Here is a 20,640-nt window from a genome sequence, read left to right on the forward strand (position 1 = left end):
GATGTTTGCAGGATGTTTCTTTTTGCTATGTTTCTAAGATAGAACAATGAAGATTTAACAATAACTGACAGTTAATCTCTAAATGTCAAACTGCCATCAAAAACTACCCTAGAGGTTTCACATATTATAGATTGAGAATAAGTCATGGTATCCCTATCAACAGTCAGGAAAAATGTGCAGGTTTTTGTAAACTTCTTTGTTCATTTTCAAACAGATAGACTTCATTCCTTACGTTTCTGTTAGGTAGGCATGAATAGATGATGTTGGAGCTTATAGACCTGATATAAAGGATAAGTACAATTGTGCAACTTCTGTTTGGCTATGGTAAGCATGCAAATTTCATGCGGTAGTGGGGGGGGGGGGGGGTACTAAATCTTTTGAGAATCTATAGGAAAGTGGCATAGAATAGAAATGGGTTTTCAAGACATTTTCCTTGTGGCCAGCCAGACAGGAAGGGTTGTAACAAAATGAGAGTTACGCACCCAAGAATGTAAAGTTCTGCAGTGGTCGCTGAAAGATACATTTAAGACAAATACTGTAAATACAGTATCTTGGTTATACTAACTATATAACAATAGTGTAGCACCAGAGAAATTGAACTGTGTCAACTCTAAATGATAAACTAGATGGAGTGAAATTAACCACTTTAAGACCGGAAGATTTGACCCCCTTCCTGACCAGGCCCTATTTTGCGATTCGGCACTGCATTACTTTAACGGACAATTGCATGATCGTGCAACGCTGTACCCGAATAAAATTGACATCCTTTTTTTCCCACAAATAGAGATTTCTTTTGGTGGTATTTGATCACCTGTGCAATTTTTATTTTTTTTGCGCTATAAACAAAAAAAGAGCGACAATTTTGAAAAAAAAAAAAACAATATTTTTCACATTCTGCTATATAATATTCCTCAAAAAAAGAAAAACAATTAAAATCAAATTTTTTTAACATTTTAGGCCAATTTGTTTTCTGTTACATATTTTTGGTAAAAAAATTGCAATAGGCATATTTTGATTGGTTTGCGTAAAAGTTATCGCGTTTACTAACTACGGGAAATATTTATGTAATTTTTATTGTTTTTTTTTACTAGTAATGGCGGCGATCTGCAATTTTTTCCAGGGCTGCTACATTGCGGCGGACAGATCGGACCCCTAACTGACATTTTTGACACTTTTGGGGGGACCAGTGACATTACTACAGTAATCAGTGCTAAAAATATGCACTGGTACTGTAATAATGACACTGGCAGGGAAGGGGTTAACCTTATGGGTGATCAAAGAGTTAAATGTATGCCTCATGCTTACTGATGTGTGTGGGGGGGTGGGGGTTCTGTGACACAGATAGAGATCGCAGGTTCCGCTATGCTGAATCCTCTGATCTCTCCCTGTCTGTCACTGAGAAGATCTGCCTGCTTTGTTTACATAAGCAGGCGGGTGTTCTCACACTTTCCCCGACAATCGGGGAAGAGAGGCTGCGATCACCGCCTCTCCTCCTCCAGCCCGACTCCCACTGTGCCTAAACACAGTGGGAGCGAGTCTCCGGCGGCGCATGCATGCCGCCGAGACCACTAGGAGTCCAGCAACCTATGGCTACGTCGCTGGACCCAAGGGAGCCACACTGCTGCAGTAGGATTACTGTCGGCCGTTGGCAAGTGGTTAATACATGCATGAAAACATTTAGAACTCAAAAAAATGGTGTCAATTAAGACTGAAACATGCAAATTGCATATGAAAGTCCAGAAATGTTAGTACTGTATATTCTTAAAGTGCAAGCATTTGTGCCTTTAGGTATATATGGAAATTTCACAGGGTAGAGTGCAGCAATAGGTTTTCAAAGGCACCTCTAGGCCAGCATAGGATCAAAGAAGCTCACCAGGAGCCCAGTGTAGTAGGTTTATTAATTGAGGGACATAAAACAGCATAAAATCCAAGATAAAATCAAATAAACTCACATGCAAAGCCAGTGGCAACCCAGAATCGCTCAGCAGCAAGATGTCAGCACCAAATATCCCATCCCAATATGTTTCGTCCAATAGACCATTATCAAGGTGTCCCATTGGACGAAAAACACTTCCTCGATTATTAAACCTATCACATTATGGAAATTCTACTTGGGTTCCTGGTTTGCTTCATTTAGCCTCAGCTGGATCTTGCCTAGAGGTTCCATTGGAAGCGTATTGCTGCACTGTACCCCGTGAAATTTCCATATAAGCTTAAAGAGGTTGTAAACCGAAAATCTTTTTTTTTTTCACCCTGAAAGAGAAACACATAATGAGCTAGTATGCATCACATACTAGCTCATTATGAAATACTTACCTTAGAACGAGCCCCCGCCTTGCCGCCCGCTTACCTCTATGACGGGCGACATGTCCAGTCGTCCGTCTTCCGGGATCGCGGCATCCGGCCATCTGATTGGCCGGAGCCGCGGTGACGTCACTCCCGCGCATGTGCGCGGGAGCCGACGGTCACGGCACGGGGCTCTGAAGGAACAGCACGAGTGGCTGTTCCTTCAGAGCACATGCGCTAGTGATGTCACTGGCTGCATGTAAGGTAAATATCTCCTAAACGGTACATGTTTAGGAGATATTTACAGTACCTATAGGTAAACCTTATCATAGGCTTACCTATAGGTACAAGTTGCAGAGGAGGGTTTACTTCCTCTTTAAAGGCGCACATGCTGCTGTAATGGCAGCCATTTTCTTTGGTGAGTTTTGAATTCACTCGATGGTGGTGGGTGGTAACTTGAGCACAGTTAGAGAAATACCTTCATGATTACTGGAGTTACTCCATTAAACTCATCTTTTTCACTTCATTACTTATGTTCTTGGACGTTATTTTATTATGCAATTTTCACGTTTCAGTCTTCATTGACACAATTTTTAAAGTTCTAAATGTTTTCATGCTTGTATTAGTTTCACTGTATATAGTTTATCATTTAGAGTTGACACAGTTACATTTCTCTGGTGCTACACTATTATTATATATTTGCTTTGAGGTTTGTTATGCTAACTTTTTGTTAGCTGCCTCCATTTTCCATTTATAGCACAGTGCAGATTTTGTCACTGATTTATGGTTATACTAACTGTTGATTGTAAAATTCTCCAACAATGGGAATGAATCAAACACTACTTGTGAAATTCTTTTTAATATATAAGGTGTAGTATGACCATTACAGAACTCCTTGACATATGGCTATGGGAAGAGGAAGTGGCTATTTGTATATGCTCACACAGCACTAAATGTTCTGGAAGAATTAATAAAATCACCTAGTAATACCTTTATAGATAAGCAGATTTCATAAACATATTTTAAAGTGGAACTAAACCCATCAAATTAACTATTTAAAAAACAGTTACTTTCAAGGCATGCCATGAATGATAACTGTCACATTTGCTTGTGCTGTCAACCGAATTGTCAAACCATCAAATAGCTGGAGTCATAACTGATCACATGTGCAGCACCTTGGCAGTTGCAGATCAAACAGAAGCCAGGATGGAAGATGGAAGCATTCTTGGCTAAAAAGGACAGGGGGGTTTATTTCCACTTTAAATATGTATATCTATCGATGAGAGATCTTTAATTAGGACATAAGTAAAAAAAGTGTTTTCAAGGAAAATGTCTTGTTTCTCATGATGAACAATTAAAATAATATATTCCTTTTTAAAACTAAACTGTAAAAATGACAATTCAAGCTGATCAGTTGCTCCTGGCAAAAAAAATCTTCCTCTTAGAACGCTTCTTTCATTGTGCTTTGCTGGTGCAGACACCGCTGGTGCAAACACCACTGATAAGATCATAAGGGGAACTCTGCAGTTACAAGATTTTACAGTGAATGTGAACATTTGTTTCAGTTTTAGTGTGCTGCATTTTGGAAGGAAGACACTAAAGCAGAACTAAACTCTATTATCCTTTATAGCTAAGGAAGCAGTCATCTTAGCCACTGTTTGATCCACACTTTTCATGGTGCTGCACATGTAATCAGTTATAACACCAGCTATTTGATAGTTTGACAGTTCAGTTTAAAGCACAAGTAAATGTGGTAGTTATCAATCATGGAATACCTTGAATTTACAGTAATTGTTTTGGTAAACTATGAAATTGGTGGGCTTAGTTCCACTTTAAGACTCAACTTTAAGGAAAGTAAAACAGAAATTTATCCACACCAGTTTAATAAGAATGAATGTTCTTTAATAAAAGAACTTATATTTCACATTAATAAAATGCCATCAAAATGCGTGCTGTAAATTGCCTCCAGAATTGCTCCTGTTTCCTCTTGTTGTAGGCGGCCATTTTGTTGAACCCAGGTTAGTTACTTCCTTATGGGAAATTCTCCCCTTTTCCTTGGTCTCAAAAACTATATTTCACGTCCTGTTTTTAAAAATATGTGCATTTCCAGCCTTAAAAGGATTGTAAAGGCATGAGGTTTTTTTTTATTATTATTCTAATGCATTCTATGAATTAAGATAAAAAAAATCCTTCTGTGTGCAGCAGCCGCCCTCAGCCCCCCTATTACTTACCTGAGCCCATCTTTATCCAGTAATGTTGCAGGACTTTCTAAGTTGCCCGGGAATCCCCTCCTTATTAACTAAGTCAGCAGATTGGCTCGATTGGCTTCCACTGCTGTCAATCAAAGGCCGTCAGCTAATCAGGAGAGAGAGGGGGCAGGCTGGGTCACAGCTCTGTGTCTGAATGGACAGAGGGGGGCTGTGACTCAACTTGGGTGCCCCCACAGCAAACTGCTTGCTGCTGGGGCACTCAAAAGAGCAGAGGGGCCAGGAGCACTGAATAGGAACCCACGAAGAGGAGGATCCGGGCCACTCTGTGCCAAACCAACTGCACAGAGCAGGTAAGTGTTTCTTATTTTAAAAAAAGGAGACCTTAAAAACACTTGGCTTTGCTAGTAAGGAAGGCTGACAGAAGCTTTACTTTGCTGAAGTTCATAGGTTGAGGAAGGAGAGAGAATCAGGGAGATAAGATTTTTAGCTTTTCTTTTCTCACTCCCTAATCTGTGTTCCCTCCATGTCATTTCTGTTTCTTTTTTTTCCCTACCACAATATTAAATCTTAAAGCTGTCAGCTGATTGGCCTCTATTTGATCTGATTTTAGGCACAGTGCTTAGAACAGAGAGCAACTGAGCATGTGGAGAGCAGTGCGAAACATGCATTACTGGATTTTTAACAGCATAGGTACCTATTTTTAATGTTTTACGTAGCTATGCCTGCAAAAAGGAGCCAGCCTGAAGTGATTTATCAGGGCAAACTGTCATTTTCTGACTAAAGTTCCACTTTAAGGAAAAGTTTTTTGCCATTTTATCCTTGGAAATAATTATTAAAATAATATTTTACAATCCCAATGCTTTGCTTTCAGAGCCACTCCTCCCTCCCAGTATTCATGCAACTTCTTTGTTGTGCAGTTAAATACATACAGCCATGGCATCTGTCAGCCTGTCTTTGATTTGTACAGGCTGCTGGCCATGGCTGTACACAAAGATCTGTGATTCTCGGGTGCAGAAATACGTATCTTCTTGACAGTGTATGGACCCATGTGCACAAGGCTTAGTGCTGGTAACACATGTTGAGATTAAAGTAAGTCCTAAACATAGCATCTTCAAACTATGTGTGTACAGCAGCCCCCCTTATACTTACCTGGGCTCCACCGTGATGCAGGTATGTGGACAAGAGCCTCGGCTCTCTTGGGATTCTCCTTCCATTGGCTGAAACAGTTAATCGCAGCCAGTGAGCCAATGAGAAGAGAGAGGGGCAGGACCAAGCCTTGGTCCTGTGTGTGAATGGACACGTAGGGCAGCAGCTCGGGAGTAAGCCTGCTTGGGTGCCTCCATTGCAAGCTGCTTGCTCTGGAGCCACTTAGCAGGAGGGAGGAAACAAGGAGTTCTGGCAGGGGACCTGAAAAGAGGAGGATTGAGGCTGCTTTGTGCAAAACCAACTGCACAGAGCAGGTAAGTATAATATGTTTCTTTTAAAAAATATATAATTGTCTTAATTATCACTTTAATTTGTTTTTCAATGTAAAATTCATGTTGTCAGTATTATGATTATATTTGGTTTAACGTTGTTCATTTTGTATCTAATCATGAGATGTTTACTTGGAAAGACATTAAGTGACTCTAATGTGTTTAATGTGTAGGAACCTTTCAACATGCTGTAGTCCCAGCCAAAGGAGTAGAATGCTTCAAAGAAATGCCTTTCGGAGAACTCCCCCTCTGCCCAGAGGTCGCCTCAATGGGATTACAGGACCAGCATATCAACAGCTGGAGGAGCCTGGGCTTATAGATCAGGACACAATACCTTGCCAAGGGTAGGTGATGAAAACCACTAGAGCATGAAAATGCAATATCAATCTCAAGATTAAAAAAGGAGAAACGTATCTACTTTAACCTGAGCTTCTACCTTCTGATGATCCCAAAGCATGAAAAATTAAAATCCGAGAAATATTTTAAATATAGACAGCTGGAGGAAATAGTGCTTTAATTTCGATATGGTGCTAGCAAAGTGTTATAGCAGAACTCTTCTGTTTAACTGTTTGACATGTGTTCCTTCAAGTGTTGGAAGTTTGTAAATGTTAAGAATCAGATATATCTAATGATAAAATCATATCCTAATGGAAAATTTTAGCCAAGAGAAAATGTTACCTGCAAATTGATTTAACAATTCATATAAATTTTTTTATATATGGTATAGATCCATCTGTACCAATTCTAGCAAACAGATTTGAAGCTATGGAGGAAAGAAGTGGGATCAGCTCTAGGCAGAAAGGGGTAGATTTATTAAAGGCAAATAACTTTTCAATGGACATGTATTTTTCAAGGGAATTTCCTATTGCTTAGTGAATGAGGTCATACGATTATGTGCAAGCAACATACTGTCTTTTTTTCTTGCATGTGTTTGGGTATTCTTTTAAAAGCGAAATGTCACCACGTTCACTAAGCTCTCTGCAACAGCCTATTTGCCTTTAGTAAATCAGCCCCAAAGTGCATTGGGAACTTTGTCTAGATGAGTACATAGCATACACATGTGGGGAGTAAAAGAATATTACCATGTCACTTTGTTTTCAAAGTTCCAGAGGTCTACACGTGTATATTTTTAAAAGACATTCCTTCCCTTATTGCCTAGACACTTGTCTCAGATTACTGAGCGGAAGTTATACATATAAGATTTAATTATACATGTCATTGCCAACTAGAGTTTCAGTTAGGCCTCTTTCACACTGGTGCACTGGCCAACGGAGTCCGTTCTGCTCAGAGGGGGATTGAGCCGCCAATCCTCGATGAGCAAGCAGATGACAGCTCCGTCTCCGCTCTGTGTGCGGAGATGGAGCTGTCAGATCCCCGCTGTCCTCTATGGGGAGGTCAGATGAGAACAGTCTCATCAGATCCGATCCTCCAGAAGGATGGAAAATAGGGTTTCCGAATTTCACGGGCAGGATCGGATCGGAGAGCAGCGGGTGTCAGCGGAGATGTCTCCGCTGACATCCGCTGCCCCATAGGGATGCATGGTGCATCCGATCAGGTCCGCCCTGAAAAACTGATAGATGGATCGGATTGGATCGCCCGTGTGAAAGGGGCCTTACTAAAATGTCACATCTCTCATAGTGTGTGTATTTCATAACTAGGCCAAGGAACAAACAAGCGGTTAATGGTAGCCTATTAATGTTGTTGTCTGACATTTTTTAACTACTTGCCGACTGCCTAACGACTATCTACATCGGCAGTCAGCCCCTCACAGGCAAAGTGACATAGTACTACGTCGCTAAACTGTGAGGCTCTAGGGAGCGAGCGTGCTCCCGCTCCCGCTCGCTCACGGACCTCCCCGTGCATGTGAGCCTCGGTTACACCGGGAGAAAGGCAGGCGGCTAATGTAAACAAAGCCGCCTGTCTTTCTCCCCTGTGTAAAAGCAGAGATCATACGGTCCTGCTATGTAGGACCGTAGATCTCTGCTGTTACATGAAAAGCCACATCCAATCACAGTTAGAAGCACGCCCCTAGGGACACACTTAACCCCTCCTTCTCCAATAAAGTTAACCCCTTCCCTGCCAGTGTCATTTTTACAGTAACAGTGCATATGTATAGCACTGATTACTGTAGTAATGTCACTGGTACCCCCCAAAAGTGTCAAAAATGTAAACGCAATAAATTTTGCGCAAACCAATCAAAATACGCTTTTTGCAATTTTTTTTACCAAACATATGTAGCAGAAAACAAATTGGCCTAAAATGTTAAACAATTTTGATCTTTATATTTTTTGGGGGGAATTTCATATAAAAAAATGTAAAAAATATTGTTATTTTTGCAAAATTGTCGCTCTTTTTTTGTTTATAACGCATGATCAAAAAATCGCACAGATGATCAAATACCACCAAAAGAAAGCTCTGTTTGTGGGAAAAAAGGACGTCAATTTCATTTGGGTACAGCGTCGCACGACCGTGCAATTGTCCGTTAAATTCACCGTTAAAGTGCCGAATCGCAAAATAGGCCCAGGTCAGGAAGGGGGTAAAATCTTCCGGGGCTTAAGTGGTTAATACTTTTTTGCAATACAATGGGTTAAAAAAAAAAAAGACAGGCATAACTCATCTGTTTTTATAAAGAATACCTAAACCTGTGTTTTATTTGGTGCTCATTTTAAAACCCTGTAGAAAATAAAAAGTAAATATGTCCATGTACAAGCTGATATCACACCGATATGGTTGATTGTTCAATAACTGCTCTACATTTGGCGCATCAGAAGGCTAGTATCTTTATTGCAAGTGGCTAGATTATTGTTTGACTTTCCATTTATCTCAACTGATAATGCAGAGATCAATAGAACCACTTGATATCACAAAATACAGCCTTATAATTGGTAATGGGGGTATCATTAAACTATTCTATGTAGGCTGAATAGAGGAATGGGAATGTGACTGTTCACCTCTGAAAAATTGGATGCTCCTGTGTATGGCTAGTCTGAATCTTTGCAGCTACATTGGCTGCCATTAGTAGAAATGATTGTCCACTTATCCTTTATGTTAATACTGTTTACACATGTTACTTGCTTAAGCAAGTAGAGAAGTTACTTTAGGGGCTTAAAAGCTGGCAGTGCATTTCCATGCCATATTTGAAATTCAATTTGCTTTTTCCAACCCCCTAGGGAAAGTAATTTCCCTTTGCACACTTTACTTCCCAAGCAAAAGGAAAATCACTTTCCCCAGGGGGTTGGAAACTGCTTATGATGTTTGAAATATCCCAAATTAAATTAAAATTTCAAATTACAAGAGCCTGTGTTTGAGTTATAGCTATAAAGTAATGTACAATTTTAAAACAGGCTGATCAGACTTTGTCATTGCATATTCTGGTATCAAAGCTCTTATTCGAAAATCTTTAGAAGATCTTTACTTACCATTGGCATAGAAAAGAATCAACCCACTTTAGAATAATAACATTTTGTTGCTTCTCAGCCTGAAATGAAGACAGACATGGTTTTTGTTTTACCCAGCTGTATTTACAAATTATAAAATCAAAGTGAAAGATATAACACCAACATGTCAGGAAAAAAAAAAATCACTGAGTTGGAAAAAGGATCACCACCTTCTAAAAAGGACTTGTAAACTCAATCAGTCAAAAAGTCAATGCAACACAAAGCCATTTGATTTTTAACTATGATCAGCTGTGGTAATTGTGATTAGCTTCGCATGTAAAGAGCTTTCTTTGAGCGTTTCAGTTCATACAACCTAAGCAAGCAATTAACCATGGGTGGCAAGGCACTGTCAAAAGTTTTCCAGGATAAAGTTGTGGACAGACACACGTCAGGAGATGGGTACAAAAAATTTCAAAGGCTATGTCAATGCCTAGAAGCACAGTAAAGTATATTTTTAAGGAGTGGAAGGTATTTGGTACAACACAGACCCTCCCTGGATCACAACATCACTCCCAATTGGATGAAAGAGCCAGGAGGAGGATGAGGTCAGAAAGGCTACCAAAAAACCTTTAGCAACTCTGAAGCAGTAGCAGGAATTTATGACAAAGAGTGGTCATTGTGTGCATGTGACAGAAATATCACAAATTCTCCACAAATGTGGCTTGTTCGGGACAATTGTAAGAAAAAAGCCACTCCTCAAGAAAGGCCACATGCAGTCACGACTAAGCTTTGCCAAAATGCACTTTAAAGATTCTGAGGCCACATGGAAAAAGGTGTTATGGTCAAATAAGACTAAATTTTAATTATTTGGCCTCAACACCAAACAATATGACTGGCGGAAATCCGATACAGCTCACCATCCAAATAACACCATTCCTACAGTAAAGCATGGAGGTGGTAATATCCTGTTATGTGGGTGTTTCTCAGGATCACCACCAAATTTAATTGAACTTGAGAGAGCTAGCTGCAGAGTGGGATGGAGGCCTGAACAGAAGCTCCGGCGGTACGGGAGAAGAATCGGCACACAGCAACTTGCCAAGTGCACCATTTCTGCCCATTACACAGGCAGTTTACTCTTCACACCCCAGGGATACCAGCAGATATGTCCCAAAAGAGAAAGGAGGCTCAGAAGCCCCAACAAAAATACTGCTTTCTTTTAGCAGCAACAGCATGGGAGCATTTAAGATAGCACCGGAGGGCCTTCTCCCCCTGCACTCAGAGCGGCACTGGCGGCTCCAGGATCCTCACTCCAGGGTTCGCATGACACAGCCTGCAATTCCCTTCACAGCTACAACTCAGGTAACCCCACACCTCTCTCTGGGAGCCCAGAGAAATCCAGATTTAAACTTGATAAGCAGCACAAACATACAGATACCAGATATACTGCAGATTCAGGGGAGGACACTAGGTTCCCAGAGATGTAATTTTACGTCTGCACTTTTTCCAAACCACAGAGAAGCTTATGTATGCAATGTGGAAAAAAGATTGCCTACCTTCTCAATACTCAGGTCTGCAATTTTACGCAGATCTATCTCAATGTATATTGATGAAGAGGAAAAACCTCAACACCATAACAAAAGCCTTGAGGAATCATGACATCACCTACAAATGAGGATACCCTACAAAAATCACGATCACAAAAAAAGGCCACACTAATGTCATAAATTCTTTAGAAAAAGGTATCTCCTTGTTGAAAAACTGGAAGATACTTTTAGAAGGGGGATGTCCCTTCCTCATCAGTCAGGAAGGCTAAATACATTGAGCCGGAGTGGAAATTGGTGACGAATAAAACTCCTGATCTTGGCAACAGATTAAAAACAGATTTAAAAAAAATCACCCAGTTCTCCTGTACGGAGGAGGATAGGAAACTGGCTCTACATACCCCTATTACAGCTTGAGCAGTGGAGGCTGCATACGGTATTGTATCCACTTGTTCCAAAACTTCTCAGTTTTGTTCTACCAGACATACAAATCGATTGTTTCTTTTTAAATGTTTTACTTGTTTCTGTTTCTTTTTTTCTGAGTACTCGCATGTTCCACTTAAGAACCAGTTCCTCCACATATCCTACACACAATTGTCTATGAAAGTAAAGTCTGAAATGCGGATGTTTCCAGATCTGACCACTAGAGGGCATCTAATAACCACAGTGAGTAAATGCACACCGCACCCAAACACTCAATCTTTCCCCAATAGAATATGGGACTGACATAACTTATCCATCAACTCAAATGGCCTTAACCATCCAGTAAAAAGAAAGTCTCTGTGGCAGGAAGCACTAAAATTGCAATGTGACATACTGGGCATGCAGGAGATGCACTTCTGCAACAATGCACCCACCTCAATGCCCTTTTTTTTATTTTTCCAATACCGATTCAAAAAATAAAAGGGGGAGTGCTAACAGCTATTAAGGATAAAGTAAATTTTACCCTCCAAAAGGCAATTACAGACCCTCATGGCAGAAACCTGATACTTATCTGCGACATCAACTCCACGACCATTACTTAAGCCAAAAGTATATGCCCCTAACACTAACCAACTACACTTCTTTAACAAGATCATGAAGATAATACGTAAACATCAACAAGGTGGCTTACTTATTTGTGGGGACTCTAACTTTACCCCAGACCAGTCTATGGATTCCACATCAACACATAAACAGAAAACTCAATCATTTCAACGCCACATCCCCCTCCATGACCTCTACGATGTATGGCGTTTTTTCCATGTTAGTGAAAAGGATTTCACCTTTTTCTCAAACTCCCATCCAAGGATTGACTTATTTTTGCTGGAAAGATGGCTACTGGGAAAAGTCACAGCTTCCTCTATCAACACCATCATGTGGTCGGACTACGCATCAGTCCTATTATCAATCCAAGACTCCCTTCCAATCTACACTACCAACATTTGGAGAGTCAACCCTCATCTCTTATAACAACCAGACTCAAAAGCCAAACTGGGAAAACCCCTCGTTGAATTCTACGAGTTAAACAATGACTCTGCGAATGACCCCTTTACATTGTGGAATGCCCACAAGGCATTCATAAGGGGCTTCTTTAATAAACTGGGCGTCAGGGCTAAGAGGCAATGGCAGAAACCTACCAACACTTTCATCAAAGAAATTGACACTACTGACAACCTAAATAAACATACACCATCTTTCCAAAAAATTGTTCACTTTACAAAACAAATTATGCTCCCTTCTCTTGGAAGATTTTGAAAAAACAAATAGGAGACTGAAAATTAGCTATTATGCCTCTGGTAATAGTGCTGGAAAACTGCTAGCACATAAGATGAAAGGACAAAGACAGAAAACTACAATTCAGTACTTACACCATCTTTCCACCAGTGTCAAGTTATCCCACCCCCAAGATATCGCGGACGCCTTCAACGAGTATTATGGCTCGCTATACAATTTGAGCAAAGATGCTAACATTGTCCTACCACCATAATTGCGGAGTTTTTACATAAGGTGAAACTCCCTCAATTGTCCCAAGACCAACTGCTTTCACTAAACTCCCATTTACATTTTTAGAGATTCAGCACACTGTAGACTCCCTACCAGGTACCAAATCCCCTGGCCCCGATGGGTTCACAGGGGAGTATAAAAAAAAACTTTTAAACACATTTTGTCACCTTACATGGTCATACTGTAAAATGCAGCAGCTGCCTCTTTGCCCTTCCTGCAAGAAATGCTAAAAGCTTTAATCAGTGCCCTACCCAAGCTGGGGAAGGATCCCATTTCACCTAAAAATTTCAGACCCATTTCTCTCTTAAACAATGATCAAAAAATCTATGCCAAACTAATTGCCCACCTACTGATTGACATACACACCCTTCTCATACACCCAGACCAGTCTGGGTTCACTAAAGTGTGCCAGACTACAGATGCCACCCATAGGGTAACTAATATAATTCATCTGGCAAAAGCCTGTTGGATGCCTTCTCTGCTCCTTGCACTGGATGCGGAGAAGGTGATTGACAGAATCCACTGGGAGTATTGGCACAGGTGTTGGGTGCCTTTGGAGGACTGATATTCACTGTCATAATGGTACTGTATAAAAACCCTTCTGCTCAGGTTTACTCTGCCGGGGTACTTTCTACACCATTACAGTATCCAATGGGACCCAACAAGGATGTCCTTTATCACCACTGATTTTTAATTTATTGATGGGACCATTGGCTACTTACATATGAACACATCAACAAATCACAGGTTTTCATTTCCTTAACTCCAACCACGTCATCAGCCTGTTTGTGGATGACATCATCCTAATGTTAACAAATGTGGAAACTTCCCTGGCTTTGGTACACTTGACTTTGCTGTTATTTTCTCAAGTTTGTTATTATAAAGTGAATGTATATATATATATATATTGGGACTGAATATAAACACGTCTACTCAATATACCTTACAGAGCCAATTCCCCTATATATGGCAACAAAACGGTATCAAATACTTGGGGATCCCGTTAGCACCTGATGTTGGCTCCATAGTATCGGAAAATTATTTACCCTTTCTGACAAACCCCTAGTATCAGAAAATTATTTACCCTTTCTGACAACCCTCAGCGCCAAACTTCAGAATATAGCTAAAATGGAGTTGTCCTGGTCAGGCAGATTAGCTGCCTGCCATCAAGATGCTGCTGTTGTCACAATTAATCTTCTTGTTCAGGTCCCTGCCTATCTGGGTTACAAGAACCTTCTTTAAAAAAGCACAGTCATGTGGTTATCAGAGACTACTACCTAGCATCCGTACTTACACAAGCCAAATCCTGGTTTCTCCAGTTCCACAAGACCCCTTGGGCAAATCTGGAGAGTTACCAAATCCCTGGTAATCTGCACCATTACCGATTGGCCAGTCCCTTTCTCAAGTTTAATATTTCCAGGCTATCTCGTACTATCAGAGCCACAATACAAGCCTGGCAAACACTACTAAACTCTTCTTTAGACGAATCATCTAGAACGACTATACAAATGCCCATCCTGAGCATCTCTCATATTATCCCCAACATAGCTTTAGCTCAATTGGATTCCAAGGGAATCAGGAATTTGGACCACATCATGATAGGCCCAGCTGTTAAAAACCTTTAGATCCTTATAATTGGAATTTGGAGCACTCTCAAAGGAATATTATACATACATACAATTGACACACTTTATATGCTCAGTTCAACCATTGAATGTGTTTCTCCCTTGGAAAATAGTGCAATACCTCACGACTCCTAACTCCAACATTAAGAACATCTCTATATTTTATAACGCCTTTAATGACAAGGGTAGGTTCATTAAATCATCACCTGTCCTGGCTTGGGAACGGGAAATGGGTTTAGTCTACTCGTCAGAACAATGGCAGGCCACACTTTTTGTGACCTTCTAAGCTTCTAAATGTATACATTTATGGGAACTTACCCAAAAAATACTGTTACAATGGTATCTAACCCCCTTTAGAATATCAAAATTCTTGCCCCAGTCATCACCCTTATGCTGGAGAAATTTCGGAGGCACAAACTTTCATTGGTCAAAAATTGGAAAAACCCTCACCTAGATTATAGATATAATTCAGTTGACCCATACCCATGCAGCATACAAAGTCTCCTTTGCTTCATCCATTGGTAGATACCAAGTTATCAGAACTTCCTGGGAGAAATGGTACAAATGGTACGACCAAACTCAACTTTCCTAAACTGTTATTAAACTGTTATTATATTTATGGTTTATTGTTATCCGCACAGAACGTGTACTCCCCTATTTTGAGTTATGTTTACTGGTGGTATATGACGGTTACATATACAATTTGTGCATTCTTCGTAATTCTGGAAAATTTAAAATTTAAATAAAAATCGATTGAAACTAAAGAAGAGTGGGCAAATATTGCAATGTCTAGATGTGCAAAGTTAGTAGAGACATATACCAACAGACTAAAGGCTGTAATTAAAGGGGGTGATCCCTTGTGTCAGTACTCAGTAATTCTGTTGTTGATTTTTTTTTAACATGCTGATGTTATATTTTTTACTTGGATGTTCTAAACTGCACTGAGTAAATACAGCTGGATAAAACAAAAATGCTGTGTCTTCATTTCAGGCTAAAAACAAAAAAATGTGAATATTTTAAAAGGGGGTGGTTATTTTCTATACCCACTGTATCCTAGGGACAAAACTAGACAGAGGTCAGCAAAGTAGAACTATTTTTTATCTTCTCAATAAAATGTTGTAGGTCCATAAAATAAGGCCCATAAAGACAAGGATGAGTGAGTTTGGGGTCAAGGAACTTGACTGGCCTTCACAGAGTCCAGACCTAAACCCAATAGAACACCTTTGGGATGAATAAAAGCGCAGGCTGCGAGTTTGGCCTTATGGTCCAACATCAGTGCCTGACCTCACAACTGTGCTTCTGTAAAAATGGTCAAACATTTTCATAAATACACTCCTAAACCTTGTGGACAAGCCTTCGCAGAAGAGTTGAATCCGTTATAGCTGCGAAGAGTGGGCCAACTCAATACTGAGCCCTACGGACTAAGACTGGGATGCCATTTAAGTTCATGTGCATGTAAAGGCAGATGTTCCAATACTTTTAGTAATATAGTGTACAGGCAGATCCCGCTAGTGGATGATGCACACTTGCATGAGACTTGCAATTGTGTTTAAAAAGTTTTGTAAAAAAAATTGTGTATTTCTGTTCATCCAGTCCTGAGATTTTCTCAAAGTTCTTCCTCATACAGTAGCTCTGTATGGCATGCAGGAGAACTGATTTTTAGCTGCTGTAGTTCAGAAGAAACAGATCTTGTCCCTCCTCCAGCCCATGACTGGACTGTCTCTCCATCACTCAGCTCTCTCCTCCTATCGACAATCTCTTTGTCAACACATAAGCACTGCAGAACAGCTAACTGGTGCCTTTTTTTTCCTCTGCCAGTCTGAAATCTGCTGTACAGGGTATTGAACATGATTTGATACCAAATCAAATGCAGGTACTTACTGCCTGCATTTAAAAAAAAGTGCAATACATGATGGTTTAAATAACACAGAGTTGCAGTAAGTTGTGTTTCTTACATATCTATTTGAAGTTCAGCTTTAAGAAAACGAATACCTGCAGGGTAAAATATAAACTGAACGAGAGGGGAATAAAAATAAAATAGAAGAAAATAGTTTTGCAGCCTTTAAGAATGTTACTTTCCAGCTCTCTTGTGCTAACAATATAGAAGAAAACCACTATTTTGAATATGTGAGATATATATTCAGTATTTACACTGCTTTATTAATTTCATTGCTGTCAAAATCATGAATATGGGACAGAGATTACAGTGAACTGCTTTATAAATGGGCTTACATTTCAAAATTCCCCAGAAAAACCGGAGATATGTTGACTATATCTCAAAACATTGGCAGATGTTCTATTTCTTCCCTACTTCACTAAAATGATTTTGTTTGTGATTTTTAAAGATATTTTTGAGATGGTTTTGATAAATTAAAGGGCCATCTTTTTATTCATACTTGATCCTAATACAAAGGCCAATTGCTTGAAAGTCAACAATAGATTGAGTAATTGATTGCCTTAGAGTAAAAATGCATGGCCTGCACACATTGTTATAAAGCCTAATGCCCAGTACACACGATCCGAAAATCGGACGACGTTCCATCCATTTTTGTTTGGTTGCTAGGACCTCTCAATTATATTCACAAATGGGAGAGGTTACTTACGATACGAATTTTCTCGGACGATAATTCAAAAGCTTTCCGGTATGCATAACCACGCTGTAGCGTGTGAGGGGAAATGTTGTCTACTGCTCATGCGCTGTCTACTGCTCATACGATTATCGTACGATGTTTTATAATACGATCAAAATTTTTATGCTTGCACGACCGGATAATATCGGGCGAACTGTCGTGATCGCCTCTCGTAAGCTGTGTACTAACGATCATATTATCGTCCGATCTTTTCACAAGCGTTATTTTTCGTATGATTTTCGGAACGTGTGTACGGGCCATTATGGAGAAATTGTGTTGACTAAAATTGCAACATTAGAAATGCCGAGGAGTATCCTTTTCAAATTGTAACTGTTTGTGTATAAACAGTAATTACTCTCCATGAGACATGAAGCCTTATGCAACCAGGGGCCATTGAACCCTAGATACCCAGGCCATATGTAGCAGCATTAGCATGTGCCAATCACCTTATGGTAAACCACCCTGACTTGCTGCCAGTTGTCAATGGGGACTTAAGTTTTCATTGACAGCTAAGTCTGAGACCTACCGACCTCACAAGGACTCATTGGGTAGCTCTCAAAAGGGAGATCTTATTAATATCAAAGAAAAGTTCTGGAATCGCTGCACTCCTCGAAATCCTTTATTGTATATTATAAAAACATCACAGACACTATAGGGATATCACAGATGGAACATGTTTCACTCTTTCCTGAGAAAGTGCTGCTACTAGCGTGAAATATGTTCCATCTGTGATATCTCCATGGTGTCTGTGATGTTTTTATGATATACAATAATGGATTTCAAAGAGTGCAGCAATTCTGGAACTTATCTTTGGTGTGCATCTGTAGACGGGCTGTGCTGGCACCCTTAAACCACTCGCGCAAGGTGTTTCTTTTCAGCTCACCAGGAGCTGCTATTTTGAACCGAGATTTCATTAATGTATCTTCAGCATGGGCCATCATTCTGAGGAACATTAATATAGGCATTGTGGGTGATAAAAGGGTGACCAGCTACCTGTTTGGAACTCAGTGTCGCCATTACACCAGCAATGATCTGAAAAAGAATGGTTTGCATTCATTCCTTCATGTCTTTCAGATGTATTTTTATATTTTTATAATGTGTTGACTGGAGCACACACTGTTGAAAAAATCATGGAACAGTTCAAATTAGTACTGCATAGTGTTGCTGTTTTCGAGATAACAATGGACAAACTTTAAAAAAAAAAGTTAAGTTTTTAGACTACAAAGATGATGCAGAAGTATCCATCCAATAGATTCATGTGTTAAAACCATAAAATCCAACGCCAGTTTGTTTTTATATGCCACTCATAGCTCAGTCCCTGTAAGCCATGTGTCTAATCTGAACATCACTTATAAATTTAAAGACTGGGCCAATATACTGTAAAGCCACCTTGGATTTCCCTAAGGAGTAATACTGTGTTATAAGCACAATCATTTTTACATACCCAGATTCCTTAAAGCGGAGTTCCGGACGCGAAATCGTTACATTAGATTTTGTGCCATCCGCTTCCTTATTGTCACCTGAAAAAGAATTGGATATTCCCGAATTTTTTTTTTTTACTTACCTTGTTTCAGAAGAAAATATACTCACCTTTCCTTCCACTTCCTCCCTCTATGGCCGAGGCCCGCGCAATCACTTCTTGTCCTACAATGCATCCTGGGAGCTCTTACTCATCACTCCCAGGAGGCAATGGGCAGTGATGTAGGCGGCCGGGCTTCTCTCACAGCTTGCACAATGAGCTAGAACCAGGAAGCAGGGCATACATTTGCATACTGCGGCTTTGGGTGACCAGGACAAAGATGGCGGCGCTCAGCAAACTTTTTATAAAGTAAGATTTTATGATTGCCAATTAATTATTAAACTGTCTAAAACCGGATTAGCGGATGTATGAAGGTCGGTGGATCACTGTTTGGGAAGTATTTATAAAAAAAAAAACGATTCTGTGGCCGGAACTCCGCTTTAACACCCTGGTGACACCAAAGTTTGGCTATTCTAAAGAGAGAACATATACTTCATTGCATATATCCAGCTTTCAACTGTAAGATGCATTACAGAAATTATCATCTTTTGTCCTGGAAGCATGGCCATGTCTCCGAAGGCAGACAGATATCGTGTTTCCCATTGATCTTGTTGAGACATCTGACTCTCAATTCACATTAAATTACTTCTAAATATATACAAACAATGAGAAGACCCATAAGAAATAGCATTTTCATTTGAATGAAATACAATTAGACAGTTTGCCAGTGTAATTACATGTTTTTTATAAACAGAAATATTACTGCCATTCTCAAGTAATTATATCTCAGTAAATATACAACACTAAATGTCTTTTCTTTCTTTCCTTATCTGTATGAGGCTAATCAGCCATTAGAAACTCTTTGTCTCCTATGCATTGTGTTCTTAGGAGCTTGCTGTAAAAAAGAGAACATATTTGACATCCTACCAAAAAGCAGAAATACCTAATGCAAGACCAACTGCTGTGTATCATGCTTCACATTTATTTTTACTGTCAATGAAAGAAAACTTAGACATTTTTCTTTCAGTGCTTGAAAAGGCAGTTATTTCTCACCTTTATATACCATTTACTAATGACGAGACCAATTTAAACTATAATGCCTTATAGCTAAATTTTGCCACAGGCTCCAGCCTGTAAAATCATTGTTGATAATGACTTGCTAAAATCAAACATGCACAACTCCATAGGATATGATTCTACTGTTTTGGATCTCAGGTTAAATTATAGCCCAAAACCACCTTTTTTTGCCATTTAAATATTTTGCCTAGCATATTTTAAAAATAAGAAGAGTATTTCTCAGAAGGACTTACTTTTTGTGACTCTCGTGCCTATCTGGACTCACCAGGGTGCCAGGGGAGTAAAGGAAGATCACGTAATGTTACATGGATGACCTGAAGACTGCAAAGTTAAAAGTAGAAGTTCAGGCTAAACCTAACTAACGCTAAACCTGCTCTCTGCCACATTCTAAACTTAATTTATTCAACCCTGTAAAGTAAAAATCACTGTACTTACCTATTTTGCAGCTGATCTGCTCTGGTCCCAGTATCAGTTGTCAACGGCAGCTTCATTGTGGAGGCCGGTGCAGGAAAGGCAGTGAATAACGGAAGCCCCGTAGCAAGTCGATGAGTGACGTCACTTCCCAGCCATTTCACAGCCATTGTGGGCCCTCTCCTGCACACAGCTTCCGCCGCTGGAGACTGCACTGGATCTGCTTAAAGCGGAGTTCCGGCCACAAAATCGACATAATCGATTTTGTGGCCATCCGCTTGCTTTTATTCACCTGAAAAGGAAATGGATAGTTAGGATTTTTTTTTTACTTACCTTGTTATTGTAAAAAGAAATACTCACCTTTCTTCCACTTCCTCCCTCGGCGGCCGCGGCCCACGCCGTCACTTCCGGTTTGCAATGATTCCTGGGAGCTGAACGTCATCGCTCCCAGGAATCAATGTGACGGCACCGGCCCCGCTCGTCACTTCCGGTGCGACGCCGCA

At 40.0% G+C, this 20,640-nt stretch overlaps 1 protein-coding gene across 2 annotated transcripts in view; it reads left to right on the top strand.

Annotated features, from left to right (window-relative positions):
- NRG3 (neuregulin 3) overlaps nucleotides 1-20,640 on the top strand; it is a 1,290,624-nt gene that overhangs the window by 1,226,133 nt on the left and 43,851 nt on the right. For both annotated transcript variants that reach the window (XM_082267408.1, XM_082267407.1), the window contains exon 8: nucleotides 6,145-6,315. In XM_082267408.1, coding sequence (XP_082123534.1) covers nucleotides 6,145-6,315 — 171 coding nt within the window. The remainder of the gene's footprint in view (nucleotides 1-6,144; nucleotides 6,316-20,640) is intronic.

Source organism: Pelophylax lessonae (assembly GCF_965119305.1).
Source record: "Pelophylax lessonae genome assembly, chromosome: 9".
NCBI classification, from domain to species: domain Eukaryota; kingdom Metazoa; phylum Chordata; class Amphibia; order Anura; family Ranidae; genus Pelophylax; species Pelophylax lessonae.